This window comes from Leptosomus discolor, chromosome 3 (assembly GCF_034619465.1).
Source record: "Leptosomus discolor isolate bLepDis1 chromosome 3, bLepDis1.hap2, whole genome shotgun sequence".
In the NCBI taxonomy this organism is placed as follows: domain Eukaryota; kingdom Metazoa; phylum Chordata; class Aves; order Leptosomiformes; family Leptosomidae; genus Leptosomus; species Leptosomus discolor.
In genome coordinates this window covers 32,768,788-32,791,218 of record NC_141393.1, presented here as the reverse complement: position 1 = coordinate 32,791,218, position 22,431 = coordinate 32,768,788, and the positions used below count along the sequence as shown (strand labels likewise).

At 36.5% G+C, this 22,431-nt stretch overlaps 1 protein-coding gene across 2 annotated transcripts in view; it reads right to left on the bottom strand.

Moving 5' to 3' along the window:
* Window positions 1-22,135, bottom strand: part of NOVA1 (NOVA alternative splicing regulator 1) — a 150,065-nt gene extending 127,930 nt beyond the window's left edge. For both annotated transcript variants that reach the window (XM_086462908.1, XM_086462909.1), the window contains exons 1-2: window positions 22,000-22,135; window positions 19,994-20,137 (exon numbers count right to left, since the gene is read on the bottom strand). In XM_086462908.1, coding sequence (XP_086319034.1) covers window positions 19,994-20,137; window positions 22,000-22,135 — 280 coding nt within the window. The remainder of the gene's footprint in view (window positions 1-19,993; window positions 20,138-21,999) is intronic.
* Window positions 22,136-22,431: the final 296 nt, after the last annotated feature.

Below are 22,431 nucleotides of genomic sequence, written 5' to 3'. Positions count from 1 at the left end.
ATAAAATTAATCCACTGCATCTGCAAACTTTTTCTTTTAAATATAACCTTACAAATCCCAAAAGAAACAGATTTGCAATGTATAATTCCTTGCTTGCTTGAATATTCAGGGTCTAAGTTAACTGTAGTTCTTCATATTTAGACCTAAATGATGCTATTTTTTCATCTATTTGTATAACCTTCTCCCTGCTCATAAATAATTCCTCATGACCACCTACATAAAAATGTACATTTAAATTAAGAAATTGCTTCTGAAATGGAAGCTTTTCAATTTTAAATTCAGATCCATTCTCTCTTGTAATTGCATCTAATTTTCTCAAAGGTAGGTGAAAAGGCCTTCAAAACTAGCAGCAGAAAAAGGAGAAAGGAAGAGGATGGCATTAGAAATGTAGTATCGCAAGTCCAGAAAGTACTGCAGCTCATTTTAGGACATAAGTGGGGATCAGCTTACTTTTCAAAAATCAACTTTGTTTAGCACTTGCATAGAAAATAATGTTCACAGACTACTGAACAAATATACTCAGAAGTACAAACAAGAAAATCAGAGCATAAGATACCATCACTTCCAATGGGGTAAAACTCTCAACTTTGACTAGCAGCTGTATTCTAGAATAAAATAAAATGTTGGTTGCTGCATTATACTATGGAATGAAGAAGAAAAAAGAATGGATAAAAGAAAAGATAAACAGTATCATTTTGGTAAGATTTCTTGGAAAACTTAAGAAAAACAGACTCCATTTTCAGTTATAATAGTTAGTGGTAGTCCTTCCCATATCAATACAATTTTTTTTTTTCTTAAATGGAGTTATGAGCTTTATGTCTACATATTTTTAAAATATCTCCTCTTTTGACTATCATTAAAAAAGCTTTTAAATTCAGGAAACATTAAGCGACAGTCACAAAACAACTTCACCATCTCAGTAATTACTTACCCTGACTGCTGATTAAAAAATAAAACTTAACATAAAATGTTAAAAACACATCTACTGCACATATACATAGTAACAGGAAAGTTTTTATTAATTTTGTAGGTTCTTCAAAAAAGACAAAACCATACCTTTACCTTTTTCTGATTCAGCCTTAGACAGAAATTTTCATGACAATACTAATCAAACTAATTCTGTAAACTTTAATTTAGAAAAATATACCTATAACGATACCATTTCATGTTTATAAATTTTTATCCAATGTCATACTGACACATATATGTTGTGTGTGCATAAAACATACACACCACATTCCTATACGAAGTTAATTCCAAAAATACTCTCACCGAAACAGTAACATTCCTTGGGGTAAAGGCCAGATTTTTGCTCTGAATTTCTATAGGAGACAGAATACAGGAATCCTACAGGGTTCCTACGTGCTTAGTCAAGACACAATACTCTTATTCAGGAAACAGACAGGAATCAGATTGTTGGCAAAAAAACTAAAACACACCGCATCTCACCTTGCACATATGGTGAGGGAATCCTGAACTGTAAAATACTTTCAACTGTAAAAATGGTCTTAGCACCACTTCTTACACAAATTTGTAAGAACTTCAAACTGCCAAACTTTGTTATACGCTAAAGTATCTAGACTTAAGAGCTCCTCAGTCACAAACAGGATAGGACTGTGCAACACAATTTGGAAACAGATTTTATTATAAATTTTATTATAAAATTCCTCTATTACCAAGATAGCAATTGTTGTTAATATTTCAATGTGATTTTTGCTTCTCTTGAAATTTAGACTGATAAAAACTACAGCTAGTCACTTCTAAAACTTAAGATAACCAAATCAAAGTTTTTTAAAAAAAGTTACTGACCTATACAGAAAAAAAAGTATTGTTACCAAAAGCTATTACAAAAACAAAAATGTATTTTATTAAAAAAAAAAACAAAACAAAACAAAACAACAACTTTTCTAACATATTAAGCAGTCAAAAGACTAAAACTTTTCCCAGTCTTCAAGTTCAATATTCATCCCAGCAATCAAAAAAACCTCTCTATATTCCATTTCTCCTTCCACAGAAATCCCTGAGGTTACACAGAATTCCTTGAAACTCCAATTTAGAAGTTGTTAACTTTTCCCAAATCTTTAGCCAAGGAGCTAAGCATTGCTCAGATGAAGTATTTGAAACTGCTTTCTCTTTCCAGGTCCATTTTCTTGTCCCTTTTCTAGAAACCATCATCAGTCTGTAATTCAGGTAAACGGTGAATTTCAGAGTGGATCACACCAAAAAATATAACTATTGTGAACAAGACAGACAAGGGAAATATTTAGATGAGAAGAAATTGTTTACTGCGAGGGTGGTGAGGCACTCAAACAGGTTGCCCAGAGGAGCTGTGGCTGCTCCCTCCTTGGCAGTGTTCAAGGCCAGGTTGGATGGGGCTTTGAGCAACCTGGTCTAGTGGAAGGTGTCCCTGCCCATGGCAGGGAGGTTGGAATGAGATGATCTCTAAGGCCCCTTCCAGCCCAAACCATTCTGTGATTCTATGATACTGAAATGACAAGAAAGTCATAACAGACCTCTAGAATGAAAAGGTAAGATGTATCTAACATAGCACCACACTGCATATATGTAGGCACATTTATCTTTGAAATGACCTAGTAATTATATTTGCATAGCCATGCAACAGCCATCCTAATATAAAAAATTCTGACCGTTTTTATAAAGACTAGAGTAGATTATGCTCGAAGACCGATTTTAAAACTTGCTGAGACTGAGCTAGAGAAGCAGCTATTTCATCCCATGAAAATATTTTCAAATGGGGTAGAATCTTCAAAGTTGAAAAAAACACTGCTTCGATTTCCTGCCGGCCTTTGCAAAAACACTGCAACAAATCTTAAACCCCTCCATCTGTGTGACCACAGCAGTGGCAATAACACATACCATAGGGGCAATCACTGAGAGGTTACAGTGTAGCTACAGTGATGGTAGAAGGGCCGAACAAGGCAAGGCTCTTTAATCACCCCGACCAGTAAACGCTCCTCCTGTTCACAAGCAAGTGTCTTAGAATCTAGTTACAAGATTACATGCCTGCTCCCCCACCCTTTCCATGTACAACAGAGATACACTTAACAACAGGAAATTACACACCTGAAGTCTTTCAGCTACTTGACTTTGAAATTGCATTCTTTCAGTTTAGGCTTGAGGAGGGCAGAGACAACAGGTTGTATTTTTCACATGCAACCTTTTATTACAATAAAAAAATCATAGACGGGAATCCAGCCTGAAAATCGCTGAGGACTATGCAGAACACTAATGAAAATACATCTACAATCTCATACAAATTAGCAGAAAGTATGGTTGGTTTAAAGGTAATAGTGATCAGTTTAGAATGTTATGTTTAATTCCAACAAAGTTTTCATTAAGAATAAAACTAATTTTCAACTCACACATTATTCATTTATGAACTTGATAAGATACACATGTGACACCATGTTTAGAGTCACTTGAGTCTCAGAGTTTGGCAAAGTAAAAAGTTAGCTTAATACTAGTTTCATGTGAAAAGAACCATGCATAATTTCAGGAATAAGGGCTACCGAGTGGGCAGCAAATCCCAGTGCTAATGAAATCATACAATTTCAGAAGCTCCTATTTGTCTTAAAAGCACTTCCATAGACTGGGGTTATGAATTACAGCTACCTGCAATAAGATGGAATTGGACATAATGACCCAAGAATATGATTGTATGAGTACAATGTCCTATTAATAGTTCTGTCAAAAAAGCATAGTAGTTCTTTTCATTAACTAAATTACATTTATCTTATGAAGGAAAAACGAATGGCCCCTTTACTTTGCTATGTAAGTTTTACCCTCCCACCAGCTTGTTTGAAGAGTCTCATACAAATAGGTACTAAGTTCATAGGGTACATATTCCTTTGTCATCCTCATCCTGTTTCATTTAGGACATCTCTTTAGCGAGTAAAGATGCTTCAGACTTTTCCCTTGCATTTCTCTTGTGGAGGAGCTTGGAACTGCAGCACCACCTCAATTTTGGGGCAGGTGGAGGGCCTTAAAAGGGCCACAATTATGAGATTTTATGGGTTTGTCTGAAGAACAGCAGAAAACTGTATTCCCTAATCTATGAGGTCCTTTCCAAGTCTACTTTCTAACAATTCATTTGAATTAACTTTCTCAAAACCTCTCATTTGCCTTCTATACTATGTTCCTTTTGAACACTCAACCTAGAATTGCCCCAAGAATGACCTATGTAAGGGAATACAGATGAGGACCTAACCAGCATCCAGAGCTGTAAATTCAATTAATATCTGTAACTCTTATCAGTCTCTGTCAGTATACCGGGACAAAATTGTGTGAAGTTTTGGATCCCCACCCTATATTTTTAGAAAGGCAAAACATTTACACAACACAAAAAAAGGTTAATATTCTCTGTGATGTGCTAGAAGCTAAGCCCACAAAGCTGCTCACTCGCTCCCCTGCCCTCCCCCAGCAGGATGGGGGAAGAAAACAGGAAGAGCAAAAGCAAGAAAAAATCATGGGTCAAGATCAAAATAATTTAAGAAGTGAAGGAAAAGAGGAGGAAAAAAAATAAAGTAAGTGATGCAAAGGCACTCACGCACAGCCTCCTACAAGTAAACCACTGCCCAGCTACTCTCTAAGCAAAACACTACCTAACCCCCCCTCCCCCCCCCCCCCCCTCCCTTTTGTGGCCAGGATGATGTTATACAGCATGGAATAGCTTTAGTCATTTCAGGTCATCTGCCTGGCTGTGTTCTCTCTCAACTTGTGCACACCCAATCTACTCTCTATTCGCTGGGAGAGGTGGGCAGAGTCAGAAACAGAGAAGGCTTTGCCACTGTGCAAACACGGTTCAGCAACAGTTAAAGCACGAGCATGCCGTCAACACTTTTTTGGTCACAAATCTAAAACCTAGCACCACACAAGCTGCTCTGAAAAAAATTTAACTCCATCCGAGCCATACCCAGTTGTACTCAGAAGTCTTGCTTTCCCCCCTTGACATTTCTGTCATGTGTGACCAGTGATTTCTATCTAGCTACACAGTGTGGAAAGGCCACGTGTGATGATTTTAACCACCATTAACAATTCTCAAGTGCTTAGAGTTGATAATATTTTTTTGCCTCAGCTTAGAAAGTGAGAAAAGTTCTGCAGTATGGAAAAAACAGACCTTCCTTCTTTCCTTATTAGGCATTTTATTATAGCGAATATTCTGACCATCCCTCATTACTAACTGTATCATTAAAGAAAGTCTTAGAATTCTCAAATACTTAGAAACACCTAAAATACTATGGGGAACACACACTAGTCAAAGATTCTACTAAAAATACAGTAGCTTATAACTACACTTTAAGTTATCAGATGCAAGGTTTTGCAAAGAAAGAGGTCTGCCATCATTACCTACTGGTTCATGAAAGGGAGTCAGTATAACAGAATTAACAGCTTTCAGCTGTAAAATTACTAATTCCAGTAATACAGTACATTAAACGTGTCATTTGAGATATATGCCAACTTAAACTACCACATATGGCATATCTATCTAATTATCACAGTTTGTGTTTTCATATGCAGAGCTGTTCTAGTTTTTAAACAATGTGTCAGAATGCACTGTTTTATCTGAAAAGAGAAAATCCTATCTTTTATAATAACAGTAGGTCAATACTGTATTTTTAACATGAAATACACTACATGTTAAAAAAAAAGCAAAAGAGAAAATACCTTAGAACAAGTCTCTAATGTTTTAGTATTTTAGTAATGCTTTTAGCTTTCTTATTAGTAAAATTTTAAGATGTAAAATTAATTTTAATATTAAGAATAAGTTTCTCAAAGATAGTATTTTCCATTTTTATTTTTCAAGTCTTTAATTCACCTATTTACATACTAAATCTTCACTGACAATGGACAAATAAAACAATGAAGTTAGTCATTCTCCCAGTTCTGCATGTGACTAAAAAATACTGTGAAATAGCACATGGGCAGACATCAGTTGCAGCAAAGACAGACCTCACTTGTGTTCCTTCATGTGCAATTTGACCTCACTCAGAACAATCATTATTGCAGAATCATATGCTCAAACTGCAGTTCAATACAAATCATGCCCTAAAATATTTGATTTTAGATTCCCCAACTGATGTTTTTGTGTCACTTCAGCTGTTCAGAAGGATTTTTTTAATGTTTCTTCGCGTAAATAAGCAGAGCTTACCCGTAGTTACCATGAAACATTACATAATCTTAATCTCTCTTTTTGCAACTCAAACAAGACCAAGTAATTTCATACGATAAAATCAAAATGTGCATAGAAACAAACAGTTAGCATCTCAGTAGCCAAATAACTATGTAGCAGCCATTCCAAATACTTTTGGTTCTTCTTTAGGGGTACAAAATAAAGTTAAAGATACGTTGCTCAGTCACCAACTGCATTTTCCACTGTCTCCCTCAGTTCTTGCAATTTGTAGGTGGTATTTTTGATAACTTATTTGAACAGAAAGCAGACAATATCAAGATATGCTTGATCATACTGTCTTCTTCTAAAAACAGATTTACATTATAAATACGAACATACAAGAGTTTAAGAAATGCCTCCCTATGTTTTTTTTTTTTTAATGAGCATAAAGTTCTTGAATCTGTAATTACCATTCAGAAGGTTTCTATTAAGCTCAAAATTAAACACATGTAAAAACAATGTTTAATTTTGCTGAAATAATTTCAAAAGCATTAGACTTTTGAAAACCAAAACTTTTTTTAGATTTTCATTTTCAATAAACAAGCTAGAGCAATATTTTTAAAAGAAGAAAGGCTTGTGTAAACAACTGGACTATTCAGAATCTAGAAAAAAGACAAAGTGTTTTAACTTTTTTTCCTTATTGAAAAGCACAACGGTTTATATATTCCACTTCTTCCATACATACTTCATCAGTCTCCTCCCTGATAAAAAGTCCAAATAATCCTTCTAAAAGATGAGTCAAAACATTTTATGTAATAAACAAAAATAGGACAATTCGAATCCATGATTACCATTTTAAGTCAAAATGCCAATATTTCCTTAGAATTTATTTTTAGAAAGTTCACCTGTGCCTTTTAACATTTCAGATTAGAACTTTAATTACAGACTCCTTCCCACTAATTGTTTAGCTAATTTCTGATAATTCAATCAGTTCCAGACTTGTCCATAAATTTTTATTTCCACCTTTCAAAACTAAAACAAAACACGTATGTTGGAACAAAAGAAAAAAAATTAATGCTTGTAACATGAGTAATTATTTGCAAATGGAAACAGATTCTAGAAAATGTTTAGTTTGAAGAGGATTTGTAACTGAACCTGGATTAGAACTAACGCTTCTCTTCTAAAATGGACCTTTTAGCAAGACTGACATACGATACCATAAAGCCAGTATTTTTCTACATGGAATTACTGAACAGATTTACAAATATATTAAAAAGCCAGCCTATACATAGAGATGCAGAATTATTCTTTTAATATCAGCAAATCCAGTCACAATTTTAAGCAAAGACAAACAATAGGACAATTACAAAACATTATTGATTATATAAACTAAGTTTTTGTCATTTGTACTGCTTTTGGCATTAGTAAAGGGTTTATGCATTAAAAATTGAAGGGAATTTTTAAAACAATATAATTTTTCTTGCACAGAGACCATAAACTAAAATAAAAATTTATATAACTCTTAAAAGGGGAGAACGTGGACATTTAGCAAGTTCATACTGATAATCTGCATTATACACCTATTTTTGATAAATGTCTGTTTGTAATTGAAAAGGTATCCTACACAATCCTCACCAAAGCACATGCACTATTCCTGTAGTTATCATTTACTTGTCTTTATTAAAATCGAATGTGGGAAGACAGACATCTCCAAACACAGATTCAAACAGCTCTATCCAGCCCAGAAAAGTTCAATTACAATTCATCTATCCCTATGTGAAAACACACCAATATGGGACTATGTAGACTGGACACATAGAATCACAGAACTATTCAGGTTGGAAAAGACCTTTGAGATCATCAAGTCCAGCCATCATATCCATAGCATATTCCACCTTGCGTAAATTCAGTACTTACCTGACTTTAATGTTTGTATACAGAAACTGCTGGTAATTTTACTGCCTTCATAGGAGTGTCTCCACTCACTTTGCTGGGAGGCAGTGGCTCTTCCACTTCAGATACAAGAAAAAGAATTCGTATTCCTTTTTGCTGAAAGTAATAGAACACCAGCAGCGGAAAGATGGAAGAACTGCATGTCACTGTACTAACCCGTCTATATAAAGAGTTTGAACAACTTTAAGAAACGCTCAACTTCAGTGGAATATTTGATCTCAGGCAACACAAAGAATAGGAAACAATTTGTCGGGTTTTGATTACCTCCAAAAATCTTCACCCTGCCTAAAATGGGAAGTTTTTCTTACCACAAAACATGAATCTCTGAATTCATCAGTGATGGTTATATTTTACCAACAGAATTTTCATTCCGAACATCAAGTATAAAAGTGGAAGTAAAAAAGAATATGCATGTTAAACTGCTTATGAAATAAAATACAAGTTTTCCAGCACTTAGAACATGCTGAACTACTGCTCTGAGATTCAGAATTTAAAGGTGTGTCAAGGGAAAATTTGAAGTCTAAAAAAATAACTTTAAGATTAAAAATTGAAATTAGATACTTGTTGAGACTGAATCACTGGCTTTTTCACAAATAAGCAGCATGCACGTATTATTTTTTGGATGAAATATATCTTTCTAAGGATCTTCAGCATTTGTAAGATGGTCTGTCCAGCAAGGTTTCTCAATTTGCCCCATGGAAAAGGGCAAACATAGGGGACACCCCACACCTTGAAGCAGATGATACCAGTAAGTTATTTCTACCCAGAAGAAACATCTATACAGAAATCCAATACGAAAACCACCTTTTGCTTTCAAGCAATGGAAAAACAAATTGGGAAAATTATAATCCCCTTAGAATCCAGCATTTAAATATTGTGTGAGAACTACTACACTCTAAAAAGATTAACACAACAGAACCTGCTTAAAGCAGAGTGAACTTTAAAAATTATTCAATATGGAGAGATAAAGTCTACTCCAATATCCTAAGGTATCTTGTCTTTCCCTCTACACAGAGACTTACCTACAAGGATTATGAACCTATAGATATAAATCCACACTACCGTTCGCATATCTGTTTCTTTATAAACTGGGATCACTTCACAAAAGATGCCATCAGTCTCCCTTGGTTTGCCAATAAACTGCATGACAATCCAGTAGATGACTATTAATAGCACTTTTTCCTCCAAATTAGCATTACAAAATTACACCTCTTTCTAGACCTACTGAAGCAGGCCATACTACAAATATGAAATTTATATTGGTTCCTGAAACACTTTTAGTTTTAAGTACACTTGACTTGAATATCAGATAGCCATCATCAGCTTACCTGCAGCTCCCAAGGAAGCATACTTTACACTATGAAAACCTCATCACACAAAACCAGTGCTACTAATATATACTCATTTACACCAAAATCCCTGCATGCTTAGTTTTGTCTTCATAGATTTTTTGACAAGGAAAAACCATCCAAATTAAGACATCTTCAGGCTCTACAACTACCAAGAGCATTACAATCACCTGTTATGATCCCCTATGCAACAACATTTCACAAAAAAAAAAAATCCCTGCATTATCTTAGGAGCCCATTTAATTATATGCATATTTTTAGGAAAAGGTCAATAAATTTTAATTGCCTTTGAAATACTGCGACCCTTAGTAAATTGTTGTCATCACTTCTGAAAGTTTATATTGGGAGAAACAAGGCACATACATCAACTGGCCAGTCTAGTAAAAAGCCAAAGATAAATAAATGAAGAAAAAAAATCAATGATTTTCAGAGAGCCAATACAAAGCTTCCAAAATTTACAAGCAGAGACTTCCTTACAAAAGAAAACAGGAAAAAAGTACAAGATGAAACTTAGTAAGTTCCTGGACTAGGCAACACAAAGCATGGTAGCCATTTATGCACCACATTAATAAGTTATTCTACCAAAAAAAGGACAGAAAGTGGATAAACGATGAGGAGTTTATTCTTCCTCATTCCGAGCATATGCATGTGTGTTGGAGACAGGAAAAATCAAGGTACTTATTATACAATTATGGATGACTACATTTTGTGTCCTTCTCCTGTCTGCACCCTCCAAGTCAGAAACAACTAAGCTAACGAAGTGTGAAGGACAGAACTGGAACTACTTCTGAACATCAAAACCCACATTCTTTCAAATAGTAACACTCTCAAAAACATGACCCATTGGAAAAGGTTATGCAGAAACAAGAGAATGATTAGTTACTAATCAACAAAATACCATTTAAAAACAAATAACGTAAATTAACTAGGTATAAATATATTATTTAATTTAAACACTGACCTTGCTACCACTATCCACTCTATGTCTCTAAGACTAGAAGGTTATAAAACATTTGCATTAACTGGGGGGGTTTTGCTTTTAAGTTACAGGAAACCTAAAGGAGGACAAATACAGCTGTCCATTTGGTTGATTTTCTCGTCAAGAACATGCAAGACTAAAGCTCTGAGGCTAGCAATTACATGTTGATTTCTACATACACTTAAAAATACTGTTTTTAAGAACCTAACTGTTTTAAAATTTGACTACCTGAGGAACCATTTGTTTCCTTCATCTAAATAATAGTTATTCAGGGAAAGAACTCACAATGAACTCCAGTACAATGAAGAGCTATTGGCTACACAAGGCAACTTCCTTTTCATAGAGGCTCTTTCTTGTCCAATCCTAAGAGTTTACCTGATCCTCACACAAAATTGTCCCATCTTTTTTCTGGTTATTTGGGATCAATTAATGAGAAAAAAAATAATTTACTCATTTAATTTATCATGGTGTCACTTACTAGAACAGCTAGTCATATATGTAGATCCATACAGAACTAGACAGCTTATAAAATTGTAAAGTACAACTTCTATTATTGTTAAAAGCAGTGCAAACAGTAGATGAGCACTTGGCATTACCAACCTAAATAAAAATACTTCCTTTCTTTTTTTGACTGTTTCACTATGCTAGAAATCATATGCTGCTTGAGGAAGAGTAATCTCAACAAAAACTCACAGACTTTGGCATGCTGCACTGCACAGTAAAAGACACAAGTTAGGAAGTGATATAATTATAAGGAGTTTCTATGGAATCCAGTTTTTACTTTAGATTGACAGAGTTGCCAAGTGTTCACCTAATACAGTAAGTAGACGACATACAAACAATGAAGTGTGCACATGCATGCAAAACAGAAAACAAACCCCATACGTGTTCTATGTCTAACACTTCTCATTGCAACAAATCATTTTTATGAAGCTTTAAGGCATCCAGTAGCAGCATTTCATTGCAGACTTTCGAAAATCAGCACAGACAGAATGCCAGAAGAGCCTTTCTTGTTCCACGGAAGTTTTCTTCAAATCCAGGTGAACAAACTGCTAAAAAGCTACTTATTTCCCTTTTCTTTTTTTGTGTTCCTCCGGAAAACTGTTGGTAGGCTGCCAGATTACAATAAAACATAAATATTCTATAACGCCAGCTCAATACTGCTGCCAAAACAGTATCTGCTGCAGCACCAAAATTGCTGCTGCTGCTGCTAGTACTACACACTATCCTACCTACATTCCGGCATTTCCTAACACCAGATTACAGATGGGAACAAAACATAAACCTCAGCTAGATCAAGCTCTAACTGGGCATATGGCCCAGCTGGTCTTTCCTCCTCCTTCCCTCATAGCAATGATATTTCTCTGCCCAACTCTTTGAGAATACACTCTGATACAGTTTTAATTCTGTAAGCACACTAGATGCTCCACAAAGCCAACAGAATGGACACGTGCCATTTCCTACTTCTCCAGTGCATGACTTCATATAAATATTTTCAGTAATTTATGTTACAAAAAGAAACAATCCACAGTTGTATATTCAGTTAAATATTCATATTTTTTCATGTACAGTTTGAAAATCAGAGTTCAGAACACACTAGGAATATGATAAATTGCTGCTGCCTCTGATTATCTGGTTCTCTACAGAGAATTTTCTTCCCCATATTGCCAATGAAGAATCTAAAAAGAACTAAAGTCACTACCTGAAAATAAAATAAAATACATGTACATACAAATCTTCCAAGAACTTTAGAGGTGTGCACTATGGTTCTTGATTCAAGCAAACAGGTGCCACTCTATGAAGTGGGGGAAAATAGTACAAATGTGTGAAGCTCTTTATGTGGGAAATTACAAGAGAGTTAAATGGCACTGAGCAAGGCACAAAAAGTGCTTTTAAAATAGAAACAAGGGAACATGCAGAGAACCTCAGTACCTAATTTAATTAATGATTGAGAATGCAAAGGCTCCAACTGGTGAAACATTAGCAGCAGCCATGAATTTCACTGTAGTTCTGTATAACAAGTAATCTTACCTGAGTGATTCTCAAAAAAATGTCAACACATCGATTGTATTTTTCATCTGATCCTGTCAATGCTGAGATGACAGGCCCTGCAGGATGCAGTGAGAGATCAATGATGAAAAACAGATGTTTAGTCTTTTTACAATCAAAACCTACAAGACCAGGCAAATATGAAATTTTGTCCAAGATTCATGCTTCTTTATATCCAACAAATGCTAATGTTACATAATCATTTTCATATACATAAGTTGACAAGGGCATCTCTTCCTCACTTACAAGGGATCTGACCCCAGTTCATTCATACCACCAACATAAAACTTTAAACCTGTTCCTTAACATGTCATTCTTTCAAGTGCTATCTGGTCACATAGCTAGTTATTTACATCAGCTACTTCATACATCAACCCGTGTTCTCTGGCCTTTCGTGAAGGAGACTTAATTTTGACCACCAATTATGCAGAAAGCTTAAACCTTACACAAAATTTATTCCAATTCGAAGTCAAGAAGAGCAATGCACATAGTATTGCTCGTAACTAGCTCAAGCAAAGAGCAATGAATTCATGCTCAAAAGTTACAAAGGCACATTAGCGATGTACAGTTGGGAGGTGACTTCCGTAGACGTGTTTCCAAATACTGCCTTAAACTGACATTTCAATCAGACCAGTTAAGTACTTGCAAATGAATTTTAATGCTTGGTTACAATCAACAACAGCACGTTTAATATTAAGTAAACCCCAATCAGATTCAACCATAATTAATTATCAAATATGCTAAAGTGTAAACAAGTTAATATGGGGCGGGGTGGGGATTTAGATAGTCATTTTATTATGTATTAAAAAATTAATGTGTCTATTAAACATAGGGGAAATTTAAAACACAATATCCTCACAATCATTTCTCTATTGTTAGATACAAGCAGTGTAGTTAATCCTTACAATGCTATGGATTATCACAAATTGGGATGAGATACCCCTGAAATCAAAACGAAAATAAGATAGAATAGAACCTTCCAAGTCTGTAAAGTAGCATTTAAAAGATCTCTAGGCTAAACTCAGGTTTGATATTTCCTTTGGGGAAAGACAGAATGGCCCTGAATACCAGAGTGAATGTAAGGAACCTGATAGTTTCCTAAAGCCATGCCATGCAGTCAGGAAGAAGATAGTAGTATATCTACAGTAAATTAATAGTCTCACACATGCACAGCACACTCATTTATTCCAACTGACAAATACCAAACTTCAATTTTACATGTTTCCATGTCACTACAAAGCCTTAAAAGAATCACAACACTGAGCTAGCCGACCCAAGCACCAAGCATAACCACTACAGTACGCTAGAAATTCATACCAGATACGAACTATATAACTCTTTTCGTTTACAGACAATTGCATTTGATGTCAGAATAAACACAAATATATTTGTTAAATCCATTATAACTGTGACATTTCAAAAACACGTTTATCAGCTTCATTAGTCCACAGATATACTAGATAAACAGGAAACATGTATTAGTTTTAGATTGAAGCACATAAAGAATGTTATGCTAGTGTCAAACAAATCAAATCAGAAAACCAAAAGGCCTACCTAGAAACATGACCATCCATAAGAGTCAAAAAAGCAGCCTTTCCATTTCTAGTATGTATTGCGTTTTAAACCATGGCACTGCAGCCTCTGAGGGTCAGATTAATTAAGATCAACAGCAGCTGCAGTGCAACGTGAGAAGCACACTGCCACAGCTCTCACCAGTCCAGCCCAATTACCTGCAACATTCCAACACTGGGCAACTGACAACTACTGTACTCCTCACCAAGTCATTAACTCCCACTGGCCTACTGGTAAATGCTAAAAAGCCAAACTAACCTCTTTTTAAGATGGACTGCAAAGCTGACTGCACCTGCTTCAGGATGCAAGTGTGAGTCCCTGAGAGATGTTTGCCAGTCAAATCTTTACAGATGTTGCTTAACTTCACGCTAGAGCTGTGTCCAAAGACAGAAATGAGATAGCTATCGGGCACAAGCCCTCCTCCCAAATCCCTCTATGATCCGTTTCTAAAAGCCAGTCTGACAAATTCACTAAATCCAAGGTTTTCTCCCTCGGCCAAAAAGCTACCGATCACTGACAAAATAAATTCTGTGGTCAACTACTGAGGACAATATCTAATTTAATGCAATTAAAGAGAAAGCAAGATCAAAGAGTATTTGGAAAAGGTATTACTTGTTACAGATAGCACCCATTAAGAAAAGAGAGAACATGTTTCTTTTACTGCACAAGGGAGAAGAGGAAAACAAGAGATTCAGATATTCCCTGTTTATATTTTTTAAATATTAGCTCCAAGACCTATTTTCTGACACAAACCAACTAAAACTCTGATCTATCTGCAAAATACCATAGCATTATTGTACAGAAATTTTAAACTTTGTGAAAGACAAAAATATTAAATTTTCAGTGCATACAAAATTCAGCTATTTTTCTTGGGTTTTGGTTTTGTTTCGGGTTTTTTTTCCGGAATGCATGAGTCCAGAAAACAGATACTCTTAATTAATAATTGCTTTACAGAAATCTCAACTTTATCAAAACACAATACTGTTACTAGAAGCACCTTCATAAGCTTTCTAATCTACTGAGAATCATTCGGTTTTCAATTATATTGTAAACTAGTCAAAAGCAATCACAAGAAAAAAGTCGAAAATTATTCAATATGGCATTTCCCTGTGATAACAGCCATTCTCACTTTGTTCTTTATTGCGCCAATGAAGTGCACATACAGTTAGTCTGTATCATTTATTAATGTTAGACTAACCATTCCAAATCTATCACAAGTTGCTTCAGACCTTTCTTACACAGGACAAAGACACAGCACTTTCTTGCAAACCAAAGCCATTTACTATGCCAAAGTTTATTCACTCATTAACATTAATAAGTCCCTACATGTATAAGAAATCAGTGCAAAGCTTCTACTCAAAATTTCTCTAAGCCTACCAAATGAGAAGCTGCTAAGTGATAGTACACCGGGTGAGTTAGCTATGTAACAATCTCAGGATCATACCAACTTACATATTCAGTTTCAGCTTCCTTTTAAATGTAAAATACTAAGGATCTGCTGGCTAACAAGCTAACTTTTTTTTTATTCTGTTCCAGTAACCAGGCAACAGACAACTGTCCAACTGAGAATTATCTCTCTGAACAGCTGGCAATCAACACTTGGGTGTTTTTGGTGGTTGGCCTTTTTTTTTTTTTTGAAACCAGTAGAAAGATCAGTGATTACTTTACAAATCTACACAGCTCTAGATACCACCTCCGAAATCTCTACTCACTATGTAGTCATTTCATCAGTCCCATTATCCCCAAAATTACTCATAGAAGTAAATGTTTACAACAGAATCTGAAAATCTCAGATACATACTTAGGAAGTCTCTAATTAGCTAATGTTAACACTTCAGAAAAATTAGGAGTATCAAGAATAAGTGAGATGCATTTATTGATGTATGTCAAACCACCTTCAAGGAACCATGACAACAGGCAGCTAATAACCGATGCCATTCTCGCCATTACTCTTTTTTTGTCTTCCACAGCTGAAAAAGTAGTATTTCACTTACCAACATTATTTTAAGTGTTGATTTTTAAAACAGATTCTTTTCCCTACTAAACTTCAGGTTATTTTTAAGAGTTATAAATAAACATGACAATTCCTTTATTATTTAAAGGAAATAATAATGGTGAACCAAGCTTGATATATTATACCTTCCCCCTTCCTAACAGTTTAATAGGAGTAATGAAGCTAGAAATTGAACTTATTAATTATAAATTCCTGTAAAGTTGTGTTACTTAGACATTCAATGTGTTTGAAAGGTTTTTAAGAGTCAGAAAGAGACTTTTCAAAAGGACACTTGCACAAAGATTAGTTAGACTATCTCCTGTAATACAAGATTCAAAAAAATCTGATACTCAAACACAAATATCTCAAACACAAGTCACTTGGTAAAAACATAACATAGACACACAACACTTCACACACTCTCTACACAAGGCAGGGGAGGAACCTCCCACCTTTTGTATTGTCCAAACATTTAGATCACTACTGATTAGAAATCTGTTATCAAAACAACATGCCTAATCTGTTGTTAAAAGCAGTAAAACCTTATCCCCATTTAATTATGTTTTTATTCATCTCTGTTCTTAATATGATTTCAGTACACATATGACTTCATATTCCAATAAATTGAAAAACACTGACCGAGCTCAAATTCACTCAAGCACCGAGTTCAGACCAGGCAAGATCCTGTTGCAAGATAAACAACGTGATGCGATGTAACGTAATTTTGTGTGTGTGTGTGCATGCGTGTGTGTGTGTGTATGTGAGAGGCTGGGGCAGGAGCACAGAGAGAGAGAGAAAGCAAGACTGCATGAGAGAGAAAGCAAGCAAGAGTGCGCGCCAGCATTTGCAATGGAAAAATACACATATGTCCAGAGTAGTTTTCAGTCCAGCGCTCACTATAATTCAGAATGGAGAAACAGATAAGACAATAAGAGCTTAATACAACAGGAAAACTCTTTTTTATATTATTCAAAATAAAACCATACATTAAAATAGCTTCACAGAATAGCCACTTTCTTTATGAAGTTCACTTCATTAATATTAAAGTAGCATGGCTACATCTGTATTTAAATTTCGGACCAGAACCTACTAGTCAATATACACTCTGTACTTCTCTGCAGAAAGGATCAGCACCATTTAGTTTAAAAGTAGGGCATATTTTGCCATTTTAATATCATTTCCACTAATCTAGGGGGGACAAGCCTGAACAGAAAAGAATCAGGGATAATCTAAGCACAATAACCAAAGTCAAATTGCAGAAGTCCAGACAATTAGAAAAAGTCAGCTGGTAACCTGAAAAGAGAACAATAAATCGCATACTCAAAAAATAAGACTGTAGTGGACAGTAATGTATTTATATACTGCTTCCTATATTGTAAACTAAAATGTTCAGTGCAAAGCTGTTTCTGCCTTCAATCTCTTGTAATTAGAGCTGCCATAAAATTCTTCAGTAATTATGTCACCTTTTGATGCACAAAAATAATTCCAACAGAAATCAGTCTGCATACTGAAGTCCTATATCACAGAGGAAAAAAAAAGAACACTATTAGATCATAGGAACTGCTCATGACTTCTGCATTACAACCAACTTCCTTCATTCCCAAACTTACTCAGACTGTGCTAAAACTTTTTGGAAATAGAGAAAAGTTTCACAGAAACTTTGGCGAGAGAACATTCCATACCAAAATGTACATTAAACACATTTATAGTCATAAGCATCAGAGGTATGGATGAAGTAACTTCTATTAGGAAAACAGAATAATTGTCTAAGAAACTTTGTAAGAAAAACAAACTATATCTTTATATTAGCTATTTCATGAGGTTTGTATTGCCTAATGCTATATGAGCACAAGAGTCTGGAAGAAACCCAAAAGCCATCAGCCCAGGGAATGCCAGGACCTCCAAAAATTCCATGGGCTGGTGGTCAAACGCAAACAGAAAGACTAACGAGGGCTAGCCACGCTGAATCCATTTCTTATCCCTGGTTCCATGCTTTAGCAGGTATCAGTCGCCAACTTCCTTAAAACACTCATTTTCTGTATGACACAACGTGGCTACAAATTCAAAGCAGACTGTATGAAGTCAAACTGGAACTTAATTTGCACCTGTTACAGAGAGCCTCCCTGCCATAGTTATTTATATTATTACCGCTGATTTTAAGAGAGAACGTGTTTATGTCACAAACATTTTTACTCAGTCATTCTAGCTTGCTAATTTTTATTTTTCAAAGGTTCTTTTGCTAGTACTGCTGTATCTTTACAATTTTCTACACAAAAAGATATGTAATTCTGATTTAATCAGAAAACAGAAGAACTATGCTAGAGCAGTGAACAAAAGATCTAATCTTTGGAGCGTCCTTTCCAAGTGAGTGTAAATAAACTGTAGTAAAATGAAAAGGCTTGTAATTTAGTATTTGGAATATTCTTCATAAACACCAATTTTCTGTAACATCCTTGCATATCTGATACCACCTCATGTATAATGCAGAAAATCTATTTCATTTTCATCTATTGACAGTGAATTTAATTTACTATTGCGGCTCTTTACCCAGATTATGTTATTAATTCTGCAATCAGGCTCTTTTGAATGCTTTTATTTCTTCCAAGAGTTTTCACAATTCTACATTGATTTTTTTTCCACCCTAACATACCTTTCAAAATAAAGGATCATTTTTTCTAACTTTCTAATGAAAAGCAAAAATAGAAAAAAACTCAAAGACAACAAGCATCAGTTCATAACCTGTATCTTTCAACAGGAAAAAAAACTACATGCATCACTTCAACATTTAAGTATTATAAACTACATTTACTAAGGAGATGTACAACAGGTGCATTACAATTTCCACATCAACAATCATCATTTTAAATAGACCACAATCTCTCAGTTAATAAAAAATTACCCACTTCTGCCTGACACTAAAGTTAGAGGATGGAAAAGCTAAATGCTCCAGTGTTAGTGTTCTGTTTACATCCATACCAACTGCCTTCACTATTTCATAGAATTCGGTCATCTCGTTAAACTACATCAAATGCAAAGCAGCACTTATTTTTCCAACAGAAAAAAAGTCTAAATCACCAGTTATTCTTCAAAATAACAAAATCAAAACACCAAAAAGTGTTAGCTGTATTATTATTTCACATTAGTTTTTAGAAAGTCCTCTAGAACAAAGTTCAATTACAGAAAGGTAATTTGTTCATCTTTAGGAAAAAAAAATATGCAATTGCAGAAGCTAAAATCTTGTATATCATTATGTAAGACTCCCTCTTCAGAAATCTTACAACGGAGAAATGCTAAATCAGGTATTTATTATTGTTACAGGCAAATATTTAAAACTTCTTTTTCGTGCATTAATACAGTTGATAAGACACTCATTTCTTTATTCATGCAAAGTATTTCACTTTTATAGTAGTTTTCTTCAACCATCGTGATAAACATAATATAAAGAATATCTAAAGAGCAGCACTTATCCTCTTTACTTCACTCCAGAGCCAGTGAACAAAGCAGTGAAGCAGAAAGAAGGTACATAATGGATTTAAAGTAAATGGCCCATTCTTTAAGAGGAGGCCTCTCATTTTTACTCATTCTAGCTTAATTGTCATTACAATGTCTGGCAAACTCAAACGAACAATTATTTTTACGCCAGCTGTCAAGTTGGTTCCTTAAAGCTAGACTTTTACCTTTTTTTTTTTTAACACTAAAAAACAAAGCAATCAAAATGTCAATGAAAATATTCTTTGCATAAACATTGTAAACATCCTTAAACATATTTCAAGCAGTTAGAGCCTGGTGCTTTCCATGCACCAAGACGGAGAGAACATTTACATTCATTGTTGCACTTTACAACAGACTTCTCTGAGAAATAACGCTTCCAGCTCTGGAAGCTTTGTCGTCAATACATGAAGCACACTGACATGTACATACATCCCTTGGGATTTAAAAACAAATAATTGGCTAATTTTTGCACCTACCTGGGTAAAAATCTTTGGATTTAGACAGCTTGATGGTGGCCCCAGTCTCTTTCTGCAACTGAACAATTGTCTGTCCTCCCTTCCCAATTATAGATCCAGCAGCATAACTAGGTATGAGGACCTTTAGAAAATACTGGCCATCCTCTGAAAAATTGAGATATGCATGGTTAATATGGCTTACAAACCTTGATTTTTCCTCCCCAGACCCCCAAACAGACAAAACGTTACATCTTTAAACTCATCCAGTAATTCATGCATTTACATCTAACCAGTTGCGTCATTCTACAAGACATGTTTAGGCTATGCCTCTGACATTTTAAAATACGTACTTTTATTCCTAGAAAATTAAAGAATCCACACAGATTCCTTAATTCCATAAAAGAATAAGAATAAAATTCAAATCGTGTTTCAAAGTTGGATTTTTTCCCCAATGGTAACCACAGCATGGAGAAATGGTCGGACCCCTTTAAAAAAAAATAAAGCCCTGCACAAAAACGTGCCTAGTGACAACTACAACCTTGCTTGAAAATACTGCAAAAGAAATGCCAAAACTAAAAAGGAATGAATTGTAAATTCTGATGGGCTATTTGTTTGTCATTAGCAAATACATGAGAACAGCAATTAGCTATTGCCTGCATTCTTCTTAAGTGAGCAAAACGACTACTCTGCTACCAAATAACCCACCCAAAATGTGGGGTTTTATTCCAAGCACTTCAGCCACTGCCAAGAAAACAACTCAACACAGTGTGGATGGAATCACTTGCCTAAGTAATCCTGATGTATTCCTTTAGCACTTCTTAAGCGACAATGATCTCTTTTAAGCTCATTAATTAAAGGACATTAAGACGAATTTTTCCCAATTGATCAAAAGCCTAAGTCACTTATTTTAAATACACTTAAAAGGTGAGGAGACAGACAATGCCAGTCCGCTATGCACTACTAGCGTTAAAGCACACAATCGGAACAAGAAAAAATATATAGAATGAAGGGGGGGGGGAGGGGGGGGGGGGAGAAGAAAGGATTCCCAGCCTGATTCGGCAGCCGCACAATTGTCTATGCTCTCACCCCACTGCTAAATACAGCTACACTGAAGTCTAAGGACCTTCCGTAACCGGCTCCGAAAAAGTGCAAGGCAATAAGGGTACGCTGGTTACCCGGACTGAGGCTTTCCCCAGTAATTGAGGCAACGTCCCACTGGCGCGGATATCAAGATTTTTACCATGAAACCTGTTTCTCAAAGTTATTTTTTCCCCCTAAACGGAAGGAACGATCCCAGTTCACCTTCCTTCTCTCACCCGAGACTACAAGAAGTGCCCGTGTGTGACAGCCGTGCCCGCCCGCATTAACATCGCTGGCTGAACCACGCACTGTCTTCGCTCAGACCGCTGCTCTTAATATCGGGCAAATAAATTCACCTCTGCCTCGGTGCATTGTTATGACGACTCCAGCGCAAAGGGAGAGAGGAGATGCTGGTCCCGTTATAACTCATCTCCTCCAGGAAGAGCAGGATGTTAACTAGCGAGTCCCCGCAGCCGAGAGGCGACTCCCCCCGCCGCCAGCCAGCCCTCGCCCCCAGCACGGCAGACACATGCCGTGTACGCGCTGACAATAGAAGTGAGGCCAAGGAGGAGGCAAACGCACGGCAGGGCTGAAATTCAACTTGCGACCCGGAGGATGTGGAAGGAGGAAAGTGCGTTTGCCGTCTCCTTCCAGCTGCCATTTATTTTCGCCCATCGTTAAACGGGCGAGGGAGATAGCTGGGCTGCAGAAGCCCCTTGTGCTCCCTCCTAGTCTCCGTAGGGTCACAGCTGTGCAGCCCCAGCGTGGTTATTAAATAAAAAGACTGGTAGATGCTGAAAACCGACGCCATTTTGATGAATGATAACATTAGAGAAATGGGAATGTTTCGGGGAGGAAGGGGGGAGGCAGGCAGGCAGGTAGGGAAGCGGAGAGGTGGGTGGGTTGGGCGGGGGGGGGGGGGGGGAGGTGACAGAGGATATACCCACCGCCCGTGTTGGTCCTCTTGGTGCTGCCGGCTTCGGGGGGGGCTTCCAGCGGTCTTTTCCGGGAGTCCGGCGGGTCCAGGTCTATGGGAACCCCGGTATGGGTCCCGTTCTGCTGGATGGGAGCTGCCGCCATCATGTTTGCTGCTGCTCGGAGGAGAATTGTCTCTTCCCTTCTGTGGTGGGGGGGCAGGGAGGGAAGGGGGGAGGAGGAGGAGGAAGGGGGAGGAGGAGGAGGAGGAGGAGGAGGAGGGGAGGGGGCTCGTCCCGTTCTCTTGTCCTTTTCGAAAATATAGAGCTAAGCTCGGGATTGTCGAGGATGCTGCGCGCCTTGTTTATCTGGCACCCGGGGGGAGGGAAGGGAAAGGAGGGAGGGAAGCGGGCAGGACTGGGCTGGAGGAGCAGCTGCAGTGCAGTGTCAGGAGGAGATGAGGA